Genomic DNA, 20,419 nt, shown 5'->3' on the forward strand with positions numbered 1-20,419 from the left:
ACTGCTCCCTAAAGCTCACCTCTGCTCCATCTGTCCTGTTCTGTGGGGCATCCTAGGGCAAGCCTAACGCTGACAAAGAACAGCGGCTGCCTGAGGGCTCACAGACTCCCCGGGAATCAGTCAGGCACCCTGTGACCTGTCTGCCCGCTGCACCCCGTGGGGGCTCAGAGCGCGTGTGATGGTCACACACAGGCACCACATACGTGTGTTCACCTACTCCTGGCTGTCCCTTGGGAAGACAGACCTCTCCTGTGTCTCTGCCAGCAGAAGGGGGTATTATTGCTCTTTGCTCCGAGAACACAACTCACCCCCACCCGCCTTCTCAGGTGTGAGCAACGTCCCTCCAGACAGGCTCTCTGGTGACTGCCTGTTCCTCCTCTACAGAGAGCAGCTTGGACCGGTGAAAACCCTCAGGACAGACCCCTGGGTATGTCAGCACATGGAGGGCTGAGCCCATCACGACCATGGAGTAAGTCGGGATGAATCTCTCCAGCTCTGAAGCCCTGCTCTGTCCCAGGCTCTCCTTCCTGTATCCCAACGAGCCATGTTCCACAGGGTTCTTGGGGCACTCCCCACTTCCTCCTGCACCACCACGGGGAAGGTGTGGTGACCACAGGACAATCAGATGGGCAGAGAAGAGAGGACACCAAAGATGGTCAGGAAGAAATGAGAAACCCTGAGCCCCAGCTCAGCCACCAGACCTCAGGGAGCAATAGAGTGACTGAGAACTTTCCCTTTGACTGTGGGACTCAGAGCCCCCACTGAGCAACCAGCACAGGCCTCTCCTCACAAGAGGCATGAGAGATTCACCCTGCACACCTCCAGGAAGGACAGTCTCCTCTGGGACACCCAGGTCCTGAATATCCATCCTTGGAAGCTGCAGCCAAGCTAGACATAATTAGAGAAAGGAAGGGTCCCTGTCACCAGACGACACACAACTCACCCACAGCACAATGGGGTGTCCCTGTGACAGGGACCTGGTGCAGCTCCAGCCTCCTGCACTGAAGGGGAGAGCCAGATGGGGTTGAAAGAGGACAAAGGGCGTGAATGTGCACCCCGACCCAGAGCCATGGGGACAGCAGGAGGCTAAGGCCCAGGAATGTGCTTGCCCAACCTACAGGGTATGTGTGTGACTGTGTGTGTCTGTGCGTGTCTCTTTTGTGTGTGTGTTTGTGTTTCTGCACATAGTGTGTGCCGAGGTTTGGTGACAGACTCACGGCTGAAAAAGACGTAGGCCTCCACAATTCCCAGGGACCTGACACACAGACAAAAAGAAAAAGAGAAGGAGGGACAAGGAGGCAGGGCTGAGAGGGGAGGGGATAGAGAGATGCTCTGGACACAGACCCCACCCATGAGCCTGAGAAGTGCTCCTGCCCCAGGAAGAGGCTCAGCACAGAAGGAGGAAGGACAGCGCAGCTGACAGCTGTGCTCAGAAAGTTTCTGGATCCCAGGCTCATCTCTACAGAGGAGAAAACGCAGGTGGCACAAGCCATGGGGCCCCTCTCAGCCCCTCGCTGTACACTGCACATTACCTGGAAGGAGCTCCTGCTCACAGGTGAGGAGGGAACTTCCTGGGAGAGGACAGGAGGAGGAAGCAGAATGATTGGATGGATTTTCCTGGAGAGGATGCGGTTCCAAAAAATAAAACAAGCCAGCACTTTGGAAGGCTGAGGTGGGCGAATCTTGAGGTCAGGAGTTCAAGAGCAGTCTTCTCAACACAGTGAAGCCCAGTCTCTACTAAAAATACAAGAAATTAGCAGGTGTGGTGGTGTGCTCCTGTAATCCTAGCTACTCGGGAGTTTGAGGCGGGAGAATTTCATGAACCTGGGAGGCAGAGATCGCAGTGAGCCGAGATCGCGCCATTGCATGCCAGCCGGGGCGACAGTACGATACTCTGTCTCAAAAAAAAAAAAAAAAAAAAAAAAAAAAAAAAAAAAAAAAAAAAAGGAAAGAAGGCTCTGTTGGAGCCTGGATAGGGAATATACCAGAGAGAGACAGGGGTCAGAACAGGAAAATCACATTGAACAGGAATTGGTAAGAGGTAGGAAAATCTCAAGTGTTCTGTTTTGCTAGTTGATCATCACTGGTCATCAGATTTTGAAAAATGATAATAATAACTATTATCAGATTACACTTCAAATGAAAATATAAGCAGGGTATGAAACATTGTCCTCAGCCAAAAACCTCAACAATTGGGGGAAGAAAAAAAAAAAAAAAAAAAAAAACAAAAACACCCCGGGCATGGAGGACCCTGGGAACTCTCACATGTACAGGAGTCTACAGCCCTGAGGCACTGGGGTGCAACCAAGATCACTAACGTCCCTGTCCTCATGGAACTCATGCTCTCATGGGCAGGAAGACAGACATGCAAATGATCTAGAATGTGAGGTCAGGTGTTGACAAGAGCTCCGGAGGGAGCAGAGCAGGGAAAGGTCAGAAAGGGAAGACCCAGGGTCTCTGAAGGAGGTGTCAGGAAAGATCTAAGGACGCCCTGATGTGAGCAGGACCTGAGGGCAGTGTGGAGGGAGCCGTGCAGACCTCTGGGGAAGAGGATTCCAAAGAGAAAAATGCCGAGGTCAGAAGCGTTGAAGGAATGAGGGTCGTGCCACTGGCCTTGACTCAGTAGGACAGTAAGACACAAACACACAATCACACACACACAAAAGGGGCCTGTGTGTGTGTGTGTGTGTGTCTTCAAGGCTGATGATTGAAGAACTCTTCTCAGAACCCAGGGCTCCATCTTTTCACCCCAATACATAGGTCTCAATATTGACTGATGCTCTCTCCACCTCCTAGTATTACTTTTAATCTTCTGGAACCCGCCCACCACTGCCCAAGTCACGATTGAAGCCCAGCCAACCAAAGTTTCCGAGGGGAAGGATGTTCTTCTACTTGTCCAGAATTTGCCTGAGAATCTTACTGGCTACGTCTGGTTCAAAGGGCAAATAATGGACTTCCACCAATTCATTACAGCGTATACAATAGACACTGAAACAATTATATTTGGGCCTGCATACAGTGGACGAGAAACAGTATATTCCAATGCATCCCTGCTGATCCAGAATGTCACCCAGAATGACACAGGATCCTACACCATAGAAATTATAAAGCGAGGTGATAAGATTAAAGGAGTAACTGGACATTTCACCTTATACGGTGAGTGATTCCACATGATCCCTGGGTGTTGGGGGGCGGGGTCACTTCTACTTTGCACACACAGGATTGTCAGGCCTAGACTGTGCCTGTGTCCCTCTCTGCATTATGTCCCATGTTGGGGTTTCGGCATTTAGTGCAGGACACACACAGAGGAGACAAACCTCAACAGATCAGAATTCCTTTCCTGCCTCCAGACCCTGCAGACACTTGCTGCACAGGAAGGACAGTCTGATGGGGGGGGGGGTGCTCAGCAGGAGGAGATCAGCCTCAGCCAAGCACTTCATGTCCTCTTCATAAACTTGACCCTGAGAAAGACCCTGGAGAACTGAGTAGGGCTTTGCCTAAGAGGCCCCCTGAGATACTCTCAGAGAAGCTCAGCCCTAGAAGCCTCAACCCCAGACCCCTGTCCCTAAATCCTTACTCCAGATAAAGCTGAGGAGCCTGTGCCATGGCTGGGTTGTGGCAGGGCTTACTGGGGCCAAGGATTTACCAGCTGTCTGAGGACTGTGTCTCCTGGAGCTGCTCACTGCCAGGGCTCAGCCCTCAGAGCATCATCTGGGCAAGGACAGAACTTTCTTCACCTGACACTCAGAGTGGAGAGGACAGAAAGACAAGCTTTGTAGATCATCAGCCAACTGCCTTGTGAGGCTTAGGACACTCCATAGAAACTCTAATATCCCCAGAAGCAGAAACAGAAGAGAGAAAATGTACCCGGCAGCAGCTTGTCCACAGGGATCTGACCTAAAGGTGCTCTCTCATGGAAGTGAATAACAATAAATGCTGTTTGTGTGAACACCTCCACTGTGCCAAGCATTAGGTCAGGTGACTGTGAAGAATTTACAATTTATTCACAGATAGCATGAAAAGCCACAGTCCATTTGCCATTTAGCTTATTTGACTGAGAGAAAACTGAGGCACAGGAAGGCACAGTCACTGAACCAGAGTCACACAAACACAAAAGGCAGATCAGGGTCACATGAGGTCTGTCTGCAGCCACAGGCCCATCCTCTCCTCCACCAGAAGTGAGGGCCTATTGGATTCCAAGGACCCCATAGTCATTTATTGGCTCAAATCCTCTCATCTTCGGCATCCAAGCCTCAGAGGAGTGAGAGCAAATGGTCAGCTGATTAGTCTGTTCTCCAGAACTAAATCACCTACCTCAACTGTCAGAGTCAGTGCAAAAAATGTCCAGGCCTCCCCCTCAGATCGTAACCCGTATCACTGAACCTGAAATCCTGTTTCCCAAAGTGTCCATGTCACTGGCATGACAGGATAAAAGAGAGGACCTTGTTCCCGTTCCCCACACACACACCCCGCACCAGCACTGGCCCAGTGAGAGACACACACTCAGGAGCTCTCACATAACAAATGAAGGAATTGAATGAAGAAATGAATGATCCATAACCTCTTTAGACTGTATCTTGGATGCAGAATCCTAGGAAGTTCTAGCCACACCTGTCCCTTTTCCTTCAGAGGCTGACAGCCATGTTTCATCCCCCCCACTACCTCTTGCCCCTAAAGCCACCCCACCTCATGTATAACTCTGAAGCTCTTTGGTCACTGGAGGGTTATCAGGGCTCCCTGGTCCTGGATTGTGGAAATGGGGGCACCTAGTCCCTGGGGTCTCTGAAGTCACTGTAGGCCCCACTGTTCACTGCCAGGCTGTCTCTGCCTCTCTCTGCTTCTCTGTGTCCCTCATCTTCCTCCCACTTCATTCTACCTGGCAAGCCCTGTCCTGCACAGCTTCTTCCTCCACCCCTAGCCCTTCCCCAGACACTCCCTCTAACTAGGCTGACTGTTCTGTTCCCTTCCTGCTAACACTGTGGCCTGGCCCACCTCCCAGGAAATAGAAAAGGCACAGAAATCACCTGGAGTTGCCACTCCTGCCAGGCTTCATCTCAAGCCAATGTCCCCAGGTCACTAAGAGAATGAGCTTCCACTGTATCCCCACCCAGGGCTCTTTCCTTTGTGAGGCTGATCTGTGGACAAGACCATGGGACAGGGATAGGCAGCTCCTCCATCCACTCTTATAATTCCCAAACAAATTCTTCTGGCCTACTGCACAAACAGAACCAATTTATCCCGATGGTGATTTGCAGTAAAGAAAGATTTTAATGAGTCCAACTCTGCCAAACAGGAGTATGGAGGTTTATTATTACTCAAATCAGCCTCCTTAGTGGATCAGGGGTTAAAGATTTTCAAGGATAGTTTCAGGGGCACAGGAGTAAAAAATGGGTACTGCTGATTGTTTGGGGATGGAATCATGCGGGCGGCGGGAAATGATCTGTTTGTGCTTGAATCTGACTCTAGGTGGGGACCACGTGACTCGCTGAGCCATTAGTCACGGGTATGGATGAGGTCAGTGGGTTACCAGAATGCAAGAAATGAGAAACATCTCAAAAGACCAATCTCAGGTTCTACAATAGTGATGTTATCTATAGCAGCAATTAGTTACAAATTTTGTACACTCTGGCCAAATGACATTTGAGCAGTAAGGGATTATAGAAACTGTGCCTCCATTTTAGCAGAATTCAGTTCCCTCCTATAATCTTAGTCTCATGGTCTTTCACCAGTTTTGCAAAGGCAATCCCTGGGCAAAATAAGGGAATTAGTTTTATGTTTTTTTTCTTTTTTTTTCTTTTTTTAAAAATTTATTTATTATTATTATACTTTAAGTTGTAGGGTACATGTGCATAACGTGCAGGTTTGTTACATATGTATACTTGTGCCATGTTGGTGTGCTGTGCTGCACCCATCAACTCGTCATTTACATCAGGTATAACTCCCAATGCAATCCCTCCCCCCTCCCCCCTCCCCAGGATAGGCCCCGGTGTGTGATGTTCCCCTTCCTGAGTCCAAGTGATCTCATTGTTCAGTTCCCACCTATGAGTGAGAACATGCGGTGTTTGGTTTTCTGTTCTTGTGATAGTTTGCTAAGAATGATGGTTTCCAGCTGCATCCATGTCCCTACAAAGGACGCAAACTCATCCTTTTTGATGGCTGCATAGTATTCCATGGTGTATATGTGCCACATTTTCTTAATCCAATCTGTCACTGATGGACATTTGGGTTGATTCCAAGTCTTTGCTATTGTGAATAGTGCTGCAATAAACATACGTGTGCATGTGTCTTTATAGCAGCATAATTTATAATCCTTTGGGTATATGAAACTATTATTATTTCTTCAAAGTTAATCCATAAACTACATTCCACCCATGGTTAGCCTGGCCTATGTCCAGGAATGAGTGAGGACAGCCAGCCTGAAACTAGATGCCAGATGGAGTCAGCCATGCTAGTTCGCTGTCACTGTTGTAATCTTTGCACTGACTCACCAAGATGTCAGAAGCTGGACAGGCCTGCAGTCTCCAAAGCCCATGGGCTGATTTCACCCATTTCACTCGTGACTCCATCCTCAACCTACTATGGAGCTCACATTCCCAGTCACTTCTTAGAGACTTCTGGTTTCCCGTCAGGCATAAAGAAGCTTGAGGCCGGGTGCGGTGGCTCAAGCCTGTAATCCCAGCACTTTGGGAGGCCGAGACGTGCGGATGACTAGGTCAGGAGATGGAGACCATCCTGGATAACATAGTGAAACCCCGTCTCTACTAAAAAATACAAAAAACTAGCCGGGCGAGGTGGCGGGCGCCTGTAGTTCCAGCTACTCGGGAGGCTGAGGCAGGAGAATGACGTAAACCCGGGAGGCAGAGCTTGCAGTCAGCTGAGATCTGGCCACTGCACTCCAGCCTGGGCGACAGATCGAGACTCCGTCTCAAAAAAAAAAAAAAAAAAAAAAAAAAAAAAAAAAAAAAAGAAGCTTGATATTTGTTACTTGGTTCTAACAGTAAGTAAAAAGCTGAACAATCTCAAAAGTCAACAACTCGTTAAAATCCCTCAGAGATGGCCAGGCACAGTGGCTCACGCCTGTAATCCCACCACTTTGGGAGTCTGAGGTGAGCGGATCACAAGGTCAGGAGATCGAGACCATCCTGGCTAACAGGGTGAAACCCCGTCTCTACTAAAAATACAAAGAAATTAGCCAGGCGTGGTGTCGGGTGCCTGTAGTCCCAGCTCCTCTGGAGGCTGAGGCAGAAGAATGGCGTGAACCAGGGAGGCGGAGCTTGCAGTGAGCCAAGATCATGCCAGTGCACTGCAACCTGGGCAGCAGAGTGAGACTCCGTCTCAGAAAAACAAAAAACAAAAAGTGCTGTTAGAGAAATGAAGAATGCTTTCGATGCTTACTGGTAGACTCCACACAGCTGAGGAAAGAATCCCTAGCTTGAGGATGTGTCGATAGAAACTTCGAAAAGTGAAACAGGAAAGTTCAAAAAGAGTTGGGGGAAAAAAGTGGAACAACATATTCTACTTCATATTCAACATTTTGTATTGACAATAGCAATTTTTAAACTTTGTAGTTGCGGGACAACTACCAAGGCTGTAACATACACGTAATGGGAATACTGGTGGTTTCGGGGATCTGTTGCAGGTGGCCATGTGGGTGCTATCTAGTGGTTTTAGTGCCTGTGCCACATACAACTGTTTCCTCATGATGATACCATTTTCATAAGGTGGGGTTCTTCTTGTGGGCGACACATGAGCCATTGGCGTCTCACTTAGACTCTTCCTAATTCACACAAACTGAAACTCGAGTTGTATTTCCTGAGGTTAAGAGAAAATGAAGAAAGCATTTCACATACCTGTTCTGGGCTCCTCCCCATTTTTCCTAACTCTGCACAGAAATTAGAAACAGGGAGTTCCTTCTATATTTACTACCATAACACACATCACTTCTTTTAATCGGCGTAATTCCTCCCTTTATGTAATTGACACACTGACCAGTTCTGTCCTTTTAACGGGACTCTCTCTACTTAAGTACTTGCTAATTTCAAATCACGGTTGGTATCTTTCTTTGAGCATAATGTGATCCTGCTGGAATTCACCCCACACCTAAACCTTAATTGGGTATCAAGAGAAATATTACTACCAGCAATTGATCTTAGATGTTTGGACCATCAGTAAAAATTTCCACTTATGACAACATTTTAATGTTTCCTCCAAAAGTTTTTTTGTTTTTGTTTTTATTTTTTTTGTTACTAGAGTCAGAACATAACATGAGGTCTAAACTCCAGAGAACTTTTTTAGGAAAATTACAGTATTACAAATTAAGCATCCCAAATCTGGAAATTCAAAATCTGAAATGCTCCAAAATCCAACACTTCTGACCACTGATGTGATGCTACAAAGAAGTGCTCACTGGAGCATTTTGGATTTAAAATTTTTCAGATGTGGGATGCTGACCCAGTACATCTACTGCAAATATTCCAAAAAAAAAAAAAAAATAAAATAAAGTTAGAAATCCAAAACACTTGGTTTTAGGTTGTCTGCATAAGGAACACTTTATCTGCATGAACTCTTGCCTATCCCCTTCACTCTTTGTAGGTCATTCCTTGGACTCTATCTTTAGAGGTCACTGGCTCAAGTCAGTCACTATGAGACAGCTGGGAAAACTGCCCCACCTTGTGGCTCCACTGCTTGATGACTGAACTGACCTCCAGGCTTGACTCTGGTCTCCCCTGTGTTATTTCTGCTGAAGTACCCAGTCCCAGGCCAGGCTTCCCAGTACCCAAAGGGTTTAAGGACAGTGGGAATTTCCATCATCCATCTCTAGGATGTCCTTGAAAGGGAAGCTGCAGAGAAAGCATACCTTGGGGGACAGAGTAAGACTGAAACTAAGAAGATTCCAGCACTGCATGCTCCAGGTGAGGACCACAGGTGGGCCAGGCAGGCAGTTGGAGAGGGAAGGATTCAGAGAGGCACCAGGGGCTGTGACTGCTGGTCCTGTGTCTTTCCATGACACAATGCTGCTGCTCAATTCACACTTGAGAAAGTCTGTGCTTCTCCCACATAAAACAGGCAGCCTCACAATCTCTGAGCCCTCAGATTGCCATGCATCTGTCTTGTAACACACACACCTGCCACGGGCTTTTAGGGACTTGGTTGGGTTGAGAGGTGGGAAATGCCATCTCTGATTGAAAAATGTCTTTGGAGGAATCAAAGGTGCCACACAGGGCAATCTTCTCTCTGTTATCTGCATAGTGGAGACTCCCAAGCCCTACATCTCCAGCAGCAACTTAAACCCCAGGGAGGCCACGGAGACTGTCATCTTATCCTGTGATCCTCACACTCGGGATGTAAGCTACCTGTGGTGGATAAATGGTCAGAGCCTCCCTATCAGTCACAAGTTGCAGCTGTCTGAAAACAACAGGACCCTCGTTCTATTTGGTGTCACAAAGGATACTGCAGGACCCTATGAATGTGAAATGAAGAACCCAGTGAGTTCCAGCCGCAGTGACCCAGTCACCCTGAATCTCCTCTGTGAGTATTTTCTGTTCCTCTGTGTGTCAGGCTGCCATCCCAAATATACATGGCCAGAGGCCAGGCCTCCCAGTCCCTCTCAGGGGCAAGTACAGAGACTTTTACCCCTGGATATCAAAGCTGACCATGTCTACTAAGAGTAGGCTTTGGCTTGATCACCAATGGGAGAGAAGAGGCTGCTCCTGTCACAGGAGACTCAGGGTCCACAGCTTATGATGGGAAAAAAAGGTGAATGTCTCAGGCTCCAGATCAGTGAACACAGCAGGGATTTGACTGGGACTTCAGTGTTGTGACTTAGCTCACAGGGTCACTGTGGCCCTTCCATAGACCAGGATTTTCCCTTCCCTCTGACAATATCATCTGTGACTTTATTCTCTTTGCTCCAGATGGCCTGGATGCTCCCACCATTTCTTCTTCATACACCTATTAGGACACAGGGGAAGTCCCCAAGCTCTCCTGCCTCACAGACTCTCACCCACTGGCAGAGCATTCTTGGCTGATTGATGGGATGTTTCAGCAATCAGCACAAGTGTTCTTTATCCCCCAGATCACTAAAACATACAGGGGTAAGTCATATGGAACACCTGCAGAAAACTGCCCCACCTTGTGCCTCCACGGCCTGATGACTGAACTGACCTCCAGGCTTGACTCTGGTCTCCCCTGTCTTATTTCTGCTGAAACATCCAGTCCCAGGCCAGGCTGCTCAGTATCTTCAGGGTTTCAGGACAATGGGAAGTCCCATTATTACTCATCTCTAGAATATCCTTGGAAACGGAAACTGCAGAGAAATCACATCTTGGGGGGAAAGTAGGATGGAATTTGGAAGGGGCCCAGCAGTTGCACATTCCAGGTAAGGAACCCAAGGTGAGCCAGCCAGTCAGCTGATTAGAGAGGGACTGGGAGGGGTACCTGGGCCTGGGACTCCCACTGATGTGTCTGTCCGTGACCCAACACTGCTTCTCAATTCACACTTGAGAATGTCTGTGCTTCCCTAAGACAGAGCAGGTGGCCTCACAGTCTTTGAGCCCTTAGATCATCATGCATCTGTCTAATGACACATGCACCAGCTGTTGACTTTGAAGGACTCAGGAGGGCTGACCGGTGGGAGGTGCCAACTCTGATTGAAGGATACCTGTGGAGGAATCAAAGGTGCCACACAGGACAATCTTCTCTCTGCTGTCCACACAGCAGAGCTGCGCAAGTCCTACATCACCAGCAACATCAACCCCATGGAGAATAAGAACGCTGTAGCCTTAACTTGTGAACCTAAGACTCAGGGCTACACCTACATGTGGTGGGTAAATGGTCGGAGCCTCCCGGTCAGTCCCAGGCTAAAGCAACCCGGTAAAAACAAGATCCTCATTCTACCCAGTGTCACAAGAAATGACACAGGAACCTATGAATGTGAAATATGGGACCGAGTTGGTAGCATCTGCAGTGACCAGTCACCCTGGATGTCCTCTGTATCTTTGTTTCCTCTGTGGGCCAGGCCACCAGCTTAAATCCAAACTACCAGAGACCAGACATCTCAGTCTGTCTCAGGTCCACTTACAGACATTTTATTTCTGGACACCCGAGTGGGACATGACTCCCTGCCCTGGAAAACCTGGGTAGGCACAGCCTTAACCAAGAATAGAAGGGGAAGGGATGCTCTTGTCATGGGAGACTTGGGGTCTACAGCCTGTGATGGGAGAAACAGGTGAATACCTCAGGCCTTGGCTCAGTGAACACAGAACGGGTTTGGCTGGGACTTGAGGGTGTGTCTTGGCTCAGGAGGACACTGTGTCAATTTAAGAGACCAGGAGCATCCCCTTCCCTTGGACAACATCACCTGTGGCTTTATTCTCTTTACTGCAGATGGTCCAGACATCCCCAGCATTTTCCCTTCATGGACCGACTACCGTTTAGGACAAAACCTCTACTTGTACTGCCTCACGGACTCTAATCCACCGGCAGAGTATACTTGGACAATAAATGGGAGGTTTCTGCAATCAGGACCAAGGATCTATATCCCCCAAATTACTACAAAGCATAGCGGGCTCTATCGTTGCTCTGTTCGTAACTCAGCCACTGGCAGCGAACTTTCCACATTCAAGACGATCAGAGTCTCTGGTAAGTGGATCCCTGCATCATTGGCAATAGGGTTTTAGGTGGAGTCTATCTGGCTTTCAGAGAAGAGTCAGGAAAACATTTTTATTGCCAGTCTGTGTCCCATGGGCAGAAGCAAATCCTAAATTCTCCTTTTGAACCTTCCTAAATTGTCTCTACAGACTCTCTTCTCCCTGTTTTCCTCTTTTCTCATGGCTGACTTTGTGTCCAGTCTGACAAGGGTGGGGAGGGGGCTTTTTCAGCCCTGAGCCCTGTGTTGGAAGAGGCTTCACAGAGGGACAAGAAGGAGAGTCCTCAAGGTCACGTTGCTTCTCGCTGTCACCAACACATCCCTTTCTGCCACGTCTTTGTTTCCTTTTACCTACTCCATGAGCTACAAGGAACATCTGAGGTTTTGAAACAAGCTCACATTTTTCCCCTAAATGAGAGGAGGAAGCCCCTTGGATGAGGGAGGAGCAGCTCAGACTGCTCCCTTCTCTGCTCCAGGCTTCTCTGGTGACTGGCCCTGCCTGACTCCACCTGGGGTGAGACCAGCATGTGTGGAGAAAGCCCTGGTGGCCTGTCCTGAATTCGGCTAAATCGAGCTGCCAGTTGAAGTGAAGCCTAGGCTGCAGGGAAATAAGAAGAGAGGGAGCCTCGGGGAGAACTCTTGAGTTGTGTCCTGGCTCTGAAGTCATTGGCTGTATGAGGCTGTGGGCACTGCATGTGGGACACAGCACAGAGGACAGTGAGTGATGCACACTTGAATAAATAGGGAGATTCACCTCTGGGGCTCTGCATGGCAGGAAAGGGGCAATGAAAAAAGTGTGTATTTATAGAATGTAAGACTACCAGGACACTTTATATATATCTAATATAAGACTTATCATTAACTATTTCTACGTGTGCAATTTAGTGTTGTGTAACCATCACACTATCCATTTCCAGAACTTTTTCCTTTTGCCATATTAAACCTCTGTACCCTATAAACAGTAACTCTCACTTCTTCTCCCCCTAACCCTTAGCACATACCATTCTACTTTCTGTCTCTATGTAACTGGCTATTCTATCTTTTATAAATGGAATTATAGAATAATTATCCTTTCGTGTCTGGCTTATTTCAGTTAGCATGATGTCTTCAAGGTTCATCCACTTTGCACGATGTATTGGAATTTTATTCCTTGTTAAGGTTGAATAACATTTCGATGTATAGATATACCTCATTTGCCTACCCACTTATCTTTCAATGGACTTTTCTGTTGTTTCCATTTTTTGGCTATTGTGAGTAATGCTTCTCTGAACATCAGTGTGCAAATATTTGTTCAAATTTCCTTCCATTCTATAGGCAGTATGTCCAGAAGTGGAATTGCTGGGTCGAATGGTAATTTATTGTTTAATTTTTTGAGAAACAGCCACACCACTTTTTACAGTGGCTATAACATTTCCCATTCCCATCAGCAATACACTAGAGCTCCAATTTTTCCATCTATTTGAAAACACTTGTTGTTTTGTGTTGCTGTCGTTGTTTATCAAAGCCATCCTAAAGTGTGTGAGGTGGTGTCACATTGTGGTTTTGATTTGCATATCTCTATGTTTTCATGACGCTGAGGAACTCTGCATGGGCTTATTGGATATTTGCATATCTTCTTCGGAGAAAACTCTATTTTAATTGTTTGTTCATTTTTTAATTGGGTTTCTGGATGTTTGCTGTTGTTCACTTGTAGTTTTTCATGTATTCTGGAAATTAATTTCTTTTCACACTCATAATTTGCAATAATTTTCCCATTTCATAGGTTGCCTTTTTACTTTCTTGATAATGTTCTTCAATATATAAAAGGTTTTGATTTTTATTAAGTCCAATTTATCCATTTTATTCGTTGCCTATGCTTTTGTTCCTATAACCAATAAATCATTGTGAAATCCTATATCATGAAGCTTTTCTCTTATGTTTTCTTCTAAGAGTTGTATAGATTTTGCTCTTACATTTAGATCTTTGATCTATTGTGGGTTAATTTTTGTATATGGTGTTAGGTAAAGGTTCCACTCATTCTTGCCCTGGGATATCCAGCTTTCCCAATATCATTTGGTGAGAACACTGTCCTTTCCCCATTGAACGATCTTGGCATAGTCGATGAAAATCATTTGGCCATATGTGTAAGTATTTCTTTCTGGGCCCCCTGTTCTATCTCATTAATTTCTATGTCCTCCTTTATGCCAGTACCACACTGTGTTGGTTACTGGGGCTTTGTAGTAAATGCTGACATCAGGAGTTGTGAGTCTTTCAACCTCATTCTCCCTCTTCAAAGTTGCTTGTCTATTTAAAGTCATGAGATTTAATATAAATTTTAGGACGGATTTTTCTTTTACTATTAAAATGTCACTGAGATTCTGAAGGAGTTGTATTGAATCTGCAGCTCACTTTGGGTAACATTGTCCTCCCAACAATAGTGAGTCTTCTAATTCATGAAACCAAAATGTCTTTCACTTTATTGATGTCATCATTAAGCAATATTTTATGGATTTCAGGTATAATCATTTCACCTCTTTGGTTAAACTTATTCCTAAATATTTTATTCTTTTTGATATTAATACAAATTAAATTGTTTTCTTTTTTTTATTGTTATTGTACTTTAAGTTCTAGGGTACATGTGCATAACATGCAGGTTTGTTACATATGTATACTTGTGTCATATTGCTGTGCTGCACCCATCAACTCGTCAGCACCCATTGACTCGTCATTTACATCAGGTATAACTCCCAGTGCAATCCCTCCCCCCTCCCCCCTGCCCATGATAGGCTCCAGTGTGTGATGTTCCCCTTCCCGAGTCCAAGTGATCTCATTGTTCAGTTCCCACCTATGAGTGAGAACATGCGGTGTTTGGTTTTCTGTTCTTGTGATACTTTGCTGAGAATGATGGTTTCCAGCTGCATCCATGTTCCTACAAAGGACACAAACTCATCCCTTTTTATGGCTGCATAGTATTCCATAGTGTATATGTGCCACATTTTCTTAATCCAGTCTATCGCTGATGGACATTTGGGTTGATTCCAAATCTTTGCTATTGTGAATAGTGCCACAATAAACATATGAGTGCATGTGTCTTTAGAGCAGCATGATTTATAATCCTTTGGGTATATACCCAGTAGTCGGATGGCTGGGTCATATGGTACATCTAGTTCTAGATCCTTGAGGAATCGCCATACTGTTTTCCATAATGGTTGAACTAGTTTACAATCCCACCAACAGTGTAAAAGTGTTCCTATTTCTCCACATCCTCTTCAGCACCTGTTGTTTCCTGACTTTTTAATGATCGCCATTCTAACGGGAGTGAGATGGTATCTCATTGTGGTTTTGATTTGCATTTCTCTGATGGCCAGTGATGATGAGCACTTTTTCATGCATGTGTTGGCTGTATGCATGTCTTCTTTTGAGAAATGTCTGTTCATATCCTTTGCCCACTTTTTGACGGGGCTGTTTGTTTTTTTCTTGTAAATTTGGTTGAGTTCTTTGTAGGTTCTGGATATTAGTCCTTTGTCAGATGAGTAGATTGCAAAAATTTTCTCCCATTCTGTAGGTTGCCTGTTCACTCTGATGGTAGTTTCTTTTACTGTGCAGAAGCTCTTTAGTTTAATTAGATCTATTTGTCAATTTTGGCTTTTGTTGCCTCTGCTTTTGGTGTTTTAGACATGAAGTCCTTGCCCATGCCTATGTCTTGAATGGTATTACCTAGGTTTTCTTCTAGGGTTTTTAAGGTATTAGGTCTAACATTTAAGTCTCTAATCCTTCTTGAATTAATTTTTGTATAAGGAGTAAGGAAAGGATCCAGTTTCAGCTTTCTACTTATAGCTAGCCAATTTTCCCTGCACCACTTATTAAATAGGGAATCCTTTCCCCATTTCTTCTTTCTCTGAGGTTTGACAAAGATCAGATGGCTGATGTGTGGTATTATTTCTGAGGACTCTGTTCTGTTCCATTGGTCTATATCTCTGTTTTGGTACCAGTACCATGCTGTTTTGGTTACTGTAGCCTTTTAGTATAGTTTGAAGTCAGGTAGCGTGATACCTCCAGCTTTGTTCTTTTGACTTAGGATTGTCTTGGAGATGCGGGCTCTTTTTTGGTTCCTTATGAACTTTAAAGCAGTTTTTTCCAATTCTGTGAAGAAACTCATTGGTAGCTTGATGGGGATGGCATTGAATGTATAAATTACCTTGGGCAATATGGCCATTTTCACGATATTGATTCTTCCTATCCATGAGCATGGTATGTTCTTCCATTTGTTTGTGTCCTCTTTGATTTCACTGAGCAGTGGTTTGTAGTTCTCCTTGAAGAGGTCCTTTACATCCCTTGTAAGTTAGATTCCTAGGTATTTTATCCTCTTTGAAGCAATTGTGAATGGAAGTTCATTCATGATTTGGCTCTCTATTTGTCCGTAACTGGTGTATAAGAATGCTTGTGATTTTTGCACATTAATTTTGTATCCTGAGACTTCCCTGAAGTTTCTCATCAGCTTAAGAAGATTTTGGGCTGAGACCATGGGGTTTTCTAAATATACAATCATGTCATCTGCAAACAGGGACAATTTGACTCCTTCTTTTCCTAACTGAATACCCTTGATTTCTTTCTCTTGCCTGATTGCCCTAGGCAGAACTTCCAACACTATGTTGAGTAAGAGTGGTGAGAGAGGACATCCCTGTCTTGTGCCACTTTTCAAAGGAAATTTTCCAGTTTTGCCCATTCAGTATGATATTGGCTGTGGGTTTGTCATAAATTGCTCATATTATTTTGAGATATGTTCCATCAATACCGAATTTATTGAGAGTTTTTAGCATGAAGGGCTGTTGAATTTTGTCAAAGGCCTTTTCTGCATCTATTGAGATAATCATGTGGTTTTGGTCTTTGGTTCTGTTCATATGCTGGATTAGGTTTTTTGATTTGCTTATGTTGAAGAAGCCTTGCATCCTAGGGATGAATCCCACTTGATCCTGGTGGATAAGCATTTTGATGGGCTGCTGGATCTGGTTTGCCAGTATTTTACTGAGGATTTTTGCATTGATGTTCATCAGGGATATTGGTCTAAAATTCTCTTTTTTTTTGTGTCTCTGCCAGGCTTTGCTATCAGGATGATGGTGGCCTCACAAAATGGGTTAGGGAGAATCCCCTCTTTTTCTATTGATTGGAATAGTTTCAGAAGGAATGGTACCAGCTCCTCCTTGTACCTCTGGTAGAATTCAGCTGTGAATCCATCTGGTCCTGGACTTTTTTTGGTTGGTAGGCTATTAATTATTGCCTCAATTTCAGAGCCTGCTATTGGTCTATTCAGGAATTCAGCTTCTTCCTGGTGTAGTCTTGGGAGAGTGTAAGTGTCCAGGAAATTATCCATTTCTTCTAGATTTTCTAGTTTATTTGCATAGAGGTGTTTATAGTATTCTCTGATGGTAGTTTGTATTTCTGTGAGGTCAGTGGTGATATACCCTTTATCATTTTTTATTGCGTCTATTTGATTCTTCTCTCTTTTCTTCTTTATTAGTCTTGCTAGCGGTCTGTCAATTTTGTTGATCTTTTCAAAAAACCAACTCCTGGATTCATTGATTTTTTGGAGGGTTTTTTGTGTCTCTGTCTCCTTCAGTTCTGCTCTGATCTTAGTTATTTCTTGCCTTCTGCTAGCTTTTGAATGTGTTTGCTCTTGTTTCTCTAGCTCTTTTAATTGCGATGTTAGAGTGTCAATTTTAGATCTTTCCAGCTTTCTCTTGTGGGCATTTAATACTATAAATTTCCCTCTACACACTGCTTTAAGTGTGTCCCAGAGATTCTGGTATGTTGTATCTTTGTTCTCATTGGTTTCAAAGAACATCTTTTTTCTGCCTTCATTTTGTTATGTACCCAGTAGTCATTCAGGAGCAGGTTGTTCAGTTTCCATGTAGTTGAGTGGTTTTGATTGAGTTTCTTAGTCCTGAGTTCTAGTTTGATTGCACTGTCATCTGAGAGACAGTTTGTTATAATTTCTGTTTTTGTACATTTGCTGAGGAGTGCTTTACTTCCAACTATGTGGTCAATTTTGGAATAAGTGTGATGTGGTGCTGAGAAGAATGTATATTCTGTTGATTTGGGGTGGAGAGTTCTGTAGATGTCTATTAGGCCTGCTTGCTGCAGAGATGAGTTCAATTCCTGGATATCCTTGTTAACTTTCTGTCTCGTTGATCTGTCTAATGTTGACAGTGGGGTGTTGAAGTCTCCCATTATTATTGTATGGGTGTCTACGTCTCTTTGTAAGTCTCTAAGGACTTGCTTTATGAATCTGGGTGCTCCTGTATTGGGTGCATATATATTTAGGATAGTTAGCTCTTCCTGTTGAATTGATCCCTTTACCATTATGTAATGGCCTTGTCTCTTTTGATCTTTGATGGTTTAAAGTCTGTTTTATCAGAGTCTAGTATTGCAACCCCTGCTTTTTTTTGTTCTCCGTTTGCTTGGTAGATCTTCCTCCATCCCTTTATTTTGAGCCTATGTATGTGTCTGCATGTGAGATTGGTCTCCTGAATACAGCAAACTGATGGGTCTTGACTCTTTATCCAGTTTGCCAGTCTGTGTCTTTTAATTGGAGCATTTAGTCCATTTACATTTAAGGTTAAGATTGTTATGTGTGAACTTGATCCTGCCATTATGATATTAACTGGTTATTTTGCTCGTTAGTTGATGCAGTTTCTTCCTAGCCTCGATGGTCTTTACATTTTGGCATGTTTTTGCAATGACTGGTACCGGTTATTCCTTTCCATGTTTAGTGCTTCCTTCAGGGTCTCTTGTAAGGCAGGCCTAGTGGTGACAAAATCTCTAAGCATTTGCTTATCTGTAAAGAATTTTATTTCTCCTTCACTTATGAAACTTAGTTTGGCTGGATATGAAATTCTGGGTTGAAAATTCTTTTCTTTAAGAATGTTGAATATTGGCCCCTACTCTCTTCTGGCTTGGAGAGTTTCTGCTGAGAGATCTGCTGTTAGTCTGATGGGCCTCCCTTTGTGGTAACCCGACCTTTCTCTCTGGCTGCCCTTACGATTTTTTCCTTCATTTCAACTTTGGTGAATCTGGCAATTATGTGTCTTGGAGTTGCTCTTCTTAAGGATTATCATTGTGGCCTTCTCTGTATTTCCTGAATTTGAATGTTGGCCTGCCCTACTAGGTTTGGGAAGTTCTCCTGGATGATATCCTGAAGAGTGTTTTCCAACTTGGTTCCATTTTCCCCTTCACTTTCAGGCACCCCAATCAAACATAGATTTGGTCTTTTTACATAATCCCATACTTCTGGCAGGCTTTGTTCATTTCTTTTTCTTCTTTTTTCTTTAGATTTCTCTTCTCGCTTCATTTCATTCATTTGATCCTCAATCACTGATACTCTTTCTTCCAGTTGATCGAGTCGGTTACTGAAGCTTGTGCATTTGTCACGTATTTCTCGTGTCATGGTTTTCATCTCTGTCAGTTCGTTTATGGCCTTCTCTGCATTAATTATTGTAGTTATCAATTCTTCCACTCTTTTTTCAAGATTTTTAGTTTCTTTGCGCTGGGTACGTAATTCCTCCTTTAGCTCTGAGAAGTTTGATGGACTGGAGCCTTCTTCTCTCATATTGTCAAAGTCATTCTCCATCCAGCTTTGATCTGTTGCTGGCGATGAGCTGCGTTCCTTTGCAGGGGGAGATGTTCTCTTATTTTTTGAATTTCCAGCTTTTCTGCCCTGTTTTTTCCCCATCTTTGTGGTTTTATCTCCCTCTGGTCTTTGATGATGGTGACATATTGATGGGGTTTTGGTGTGGGTGTCCTTCCTGTTTGTTAGTTTTCCTTCTAACAGTCTGGACCCTCAGCTGTAGGTCTGTTGGAGATTTCTTGAGGTCCACTCCAGATTGTGTTTGCCTGGGTATCAGCAACAGAGGCTGCAGAAGATAGAATATTTCTGAACAGCGAGTGTACCTGTCTTATTCTTGCTTTGGAAGCTTCCTCTCAGGGGTGTACTCCACCGTGTGAGATGTGGGGTGTAGGCCTGCCCCTAGTGGGGGATGTCTCCCAGTTAGGCTACTCAGGGGTTAGGGACCCACTTGAGCAGGCAGTCTGTCTTCTCAGATCTCAACGTCCATGTTGGGAGATCCACTGCTCTCTTCAAAGCTGTCAGACAGAGTCATTTGCGTCTGCAGAGGTTTCAGCTGCTTCTTTTTGTTGTTGTTGTTGTTGTTTAGCTGTGCCCTGTCCCCAGAGGTGGACTCTACAGAGACAGGCAGGACTCCTTGAGCTGCAGTGAGCTCCACCCAGTTCAAGGTTCCTAGCGGCTTTGTTTACCTACTTAAGCCTCAGCAATGGCAGGCGACCCTCACCCAGCCTGGCTGCTGCCTTGCCTGTAGATCACAGACCGCTGTGCTAGCAATGAGGGAGTCACCGTGGGTGTGGGACCCTCCCATCCAGGTGTGGGATATAATCTGCTGGTGTTCCCGTTTGCTAAGATCCTTGGTGAAGTGCAGTAATGGGGTGGGAGTTACCCGATTTTCCAGGTGTTGTGTGTCTAAGTTCCCCTGGCTAGGAAAAGGGATTCCCTTCCCCCTTGCGCTTCCCAGGTGAGGCGATGCCTCGCCCTGCTTCAGCTCTTGCTGGACGGTCTGCAGCAGCTGACCAGCACCGATTGTTCTGCACTCCCTAGTGAGATGAACCCAGTACCTCAGTTGAAAATGCAAAATCACCTGTCTTCTGTGTCGCTCGCGCTGGGAGTTTGAGACTGGAGCTGTTCCTATTAGGCCATCTTGCTCTGCCCCCCTAAATTGTTTTTCT

General features: G+C 45.0%; 1 protein-coding gene and 2 pseudogenes across 1 annotated transcript; all 3 read left to right on the forward strand.

Annotated features, from left to right (window-relative positions):
* LOC126943303 (pregnancy-specific beta-1-glycoprotein 2-like) overlaps positions 1-12,392 on the forward strand; it is a 111,808-nt pseudogene extending 99,416 nt beyond the window's left edge.
* On the forward strand, positions 1,492-11,234 carry LOC126941795 (putative pregnancy-specific beta-1-glycoprotein 7). Its single transcript, XM_050768557.1, has 3 exons — positions 1,492-1,555; positions 2,797-3,075; positions 10,919-11,234. Exons 1-3 carry the CDS (start codon positions 1,492-1,494, stop codon positions 11,140-11,142), a joined length of 567 nt encoding a protein of 188 aa, XP_050624514.1. The 3' UTR covers positions 11,143-11,234.
* LOC126943306 (pregnancy-specific beta-1-glycoprotein 5-like) lies at positions 11,187-11,885 on the forward strand (annotated as a pseudogene).
* Positions 12,393-20,419: the final 8,027 nt, after the last annotated feature.

Source organism: Macaca thibetana, chromosome 19 (genome assembly GCF_024542745.1).
Source record: "Macaca thibetana thibetana isolate TM-01 chromosome 19, ASM2454274v1, whole genome shotgun sequence".
NCBI classification, from domain to species: Eukaryota; Metazoa; Chordata; class Mammalia; order Primates; family Cercopithecidae; genus Macaca; species Macaca thibetana.

Bases quoted from the DNA above. Each gene is read 5' to 3' on its own strand.
- LOC126941795 (XM_050768557.1), top strand. From the start codon at position 1,492: ATGGGGCCCCTCTCAGCCCCTCGCTGTACACTGCACATTACCTGGAAG. The intron at 1,556-2,796 runs GTGAGGAGGGAA...TCCACCTCCTAG, and splicing joins GAAGGAGCTCCTGCTCACAG to TATTACTTTTAATCTTCTGG. The intron at 3,076-10,918 runs ATGACACAGGAT...AAGAAATGACAC, and splicing joins GATCCAGAATGTCACCCAGA to AGGAACCTATGAATGTGAAA.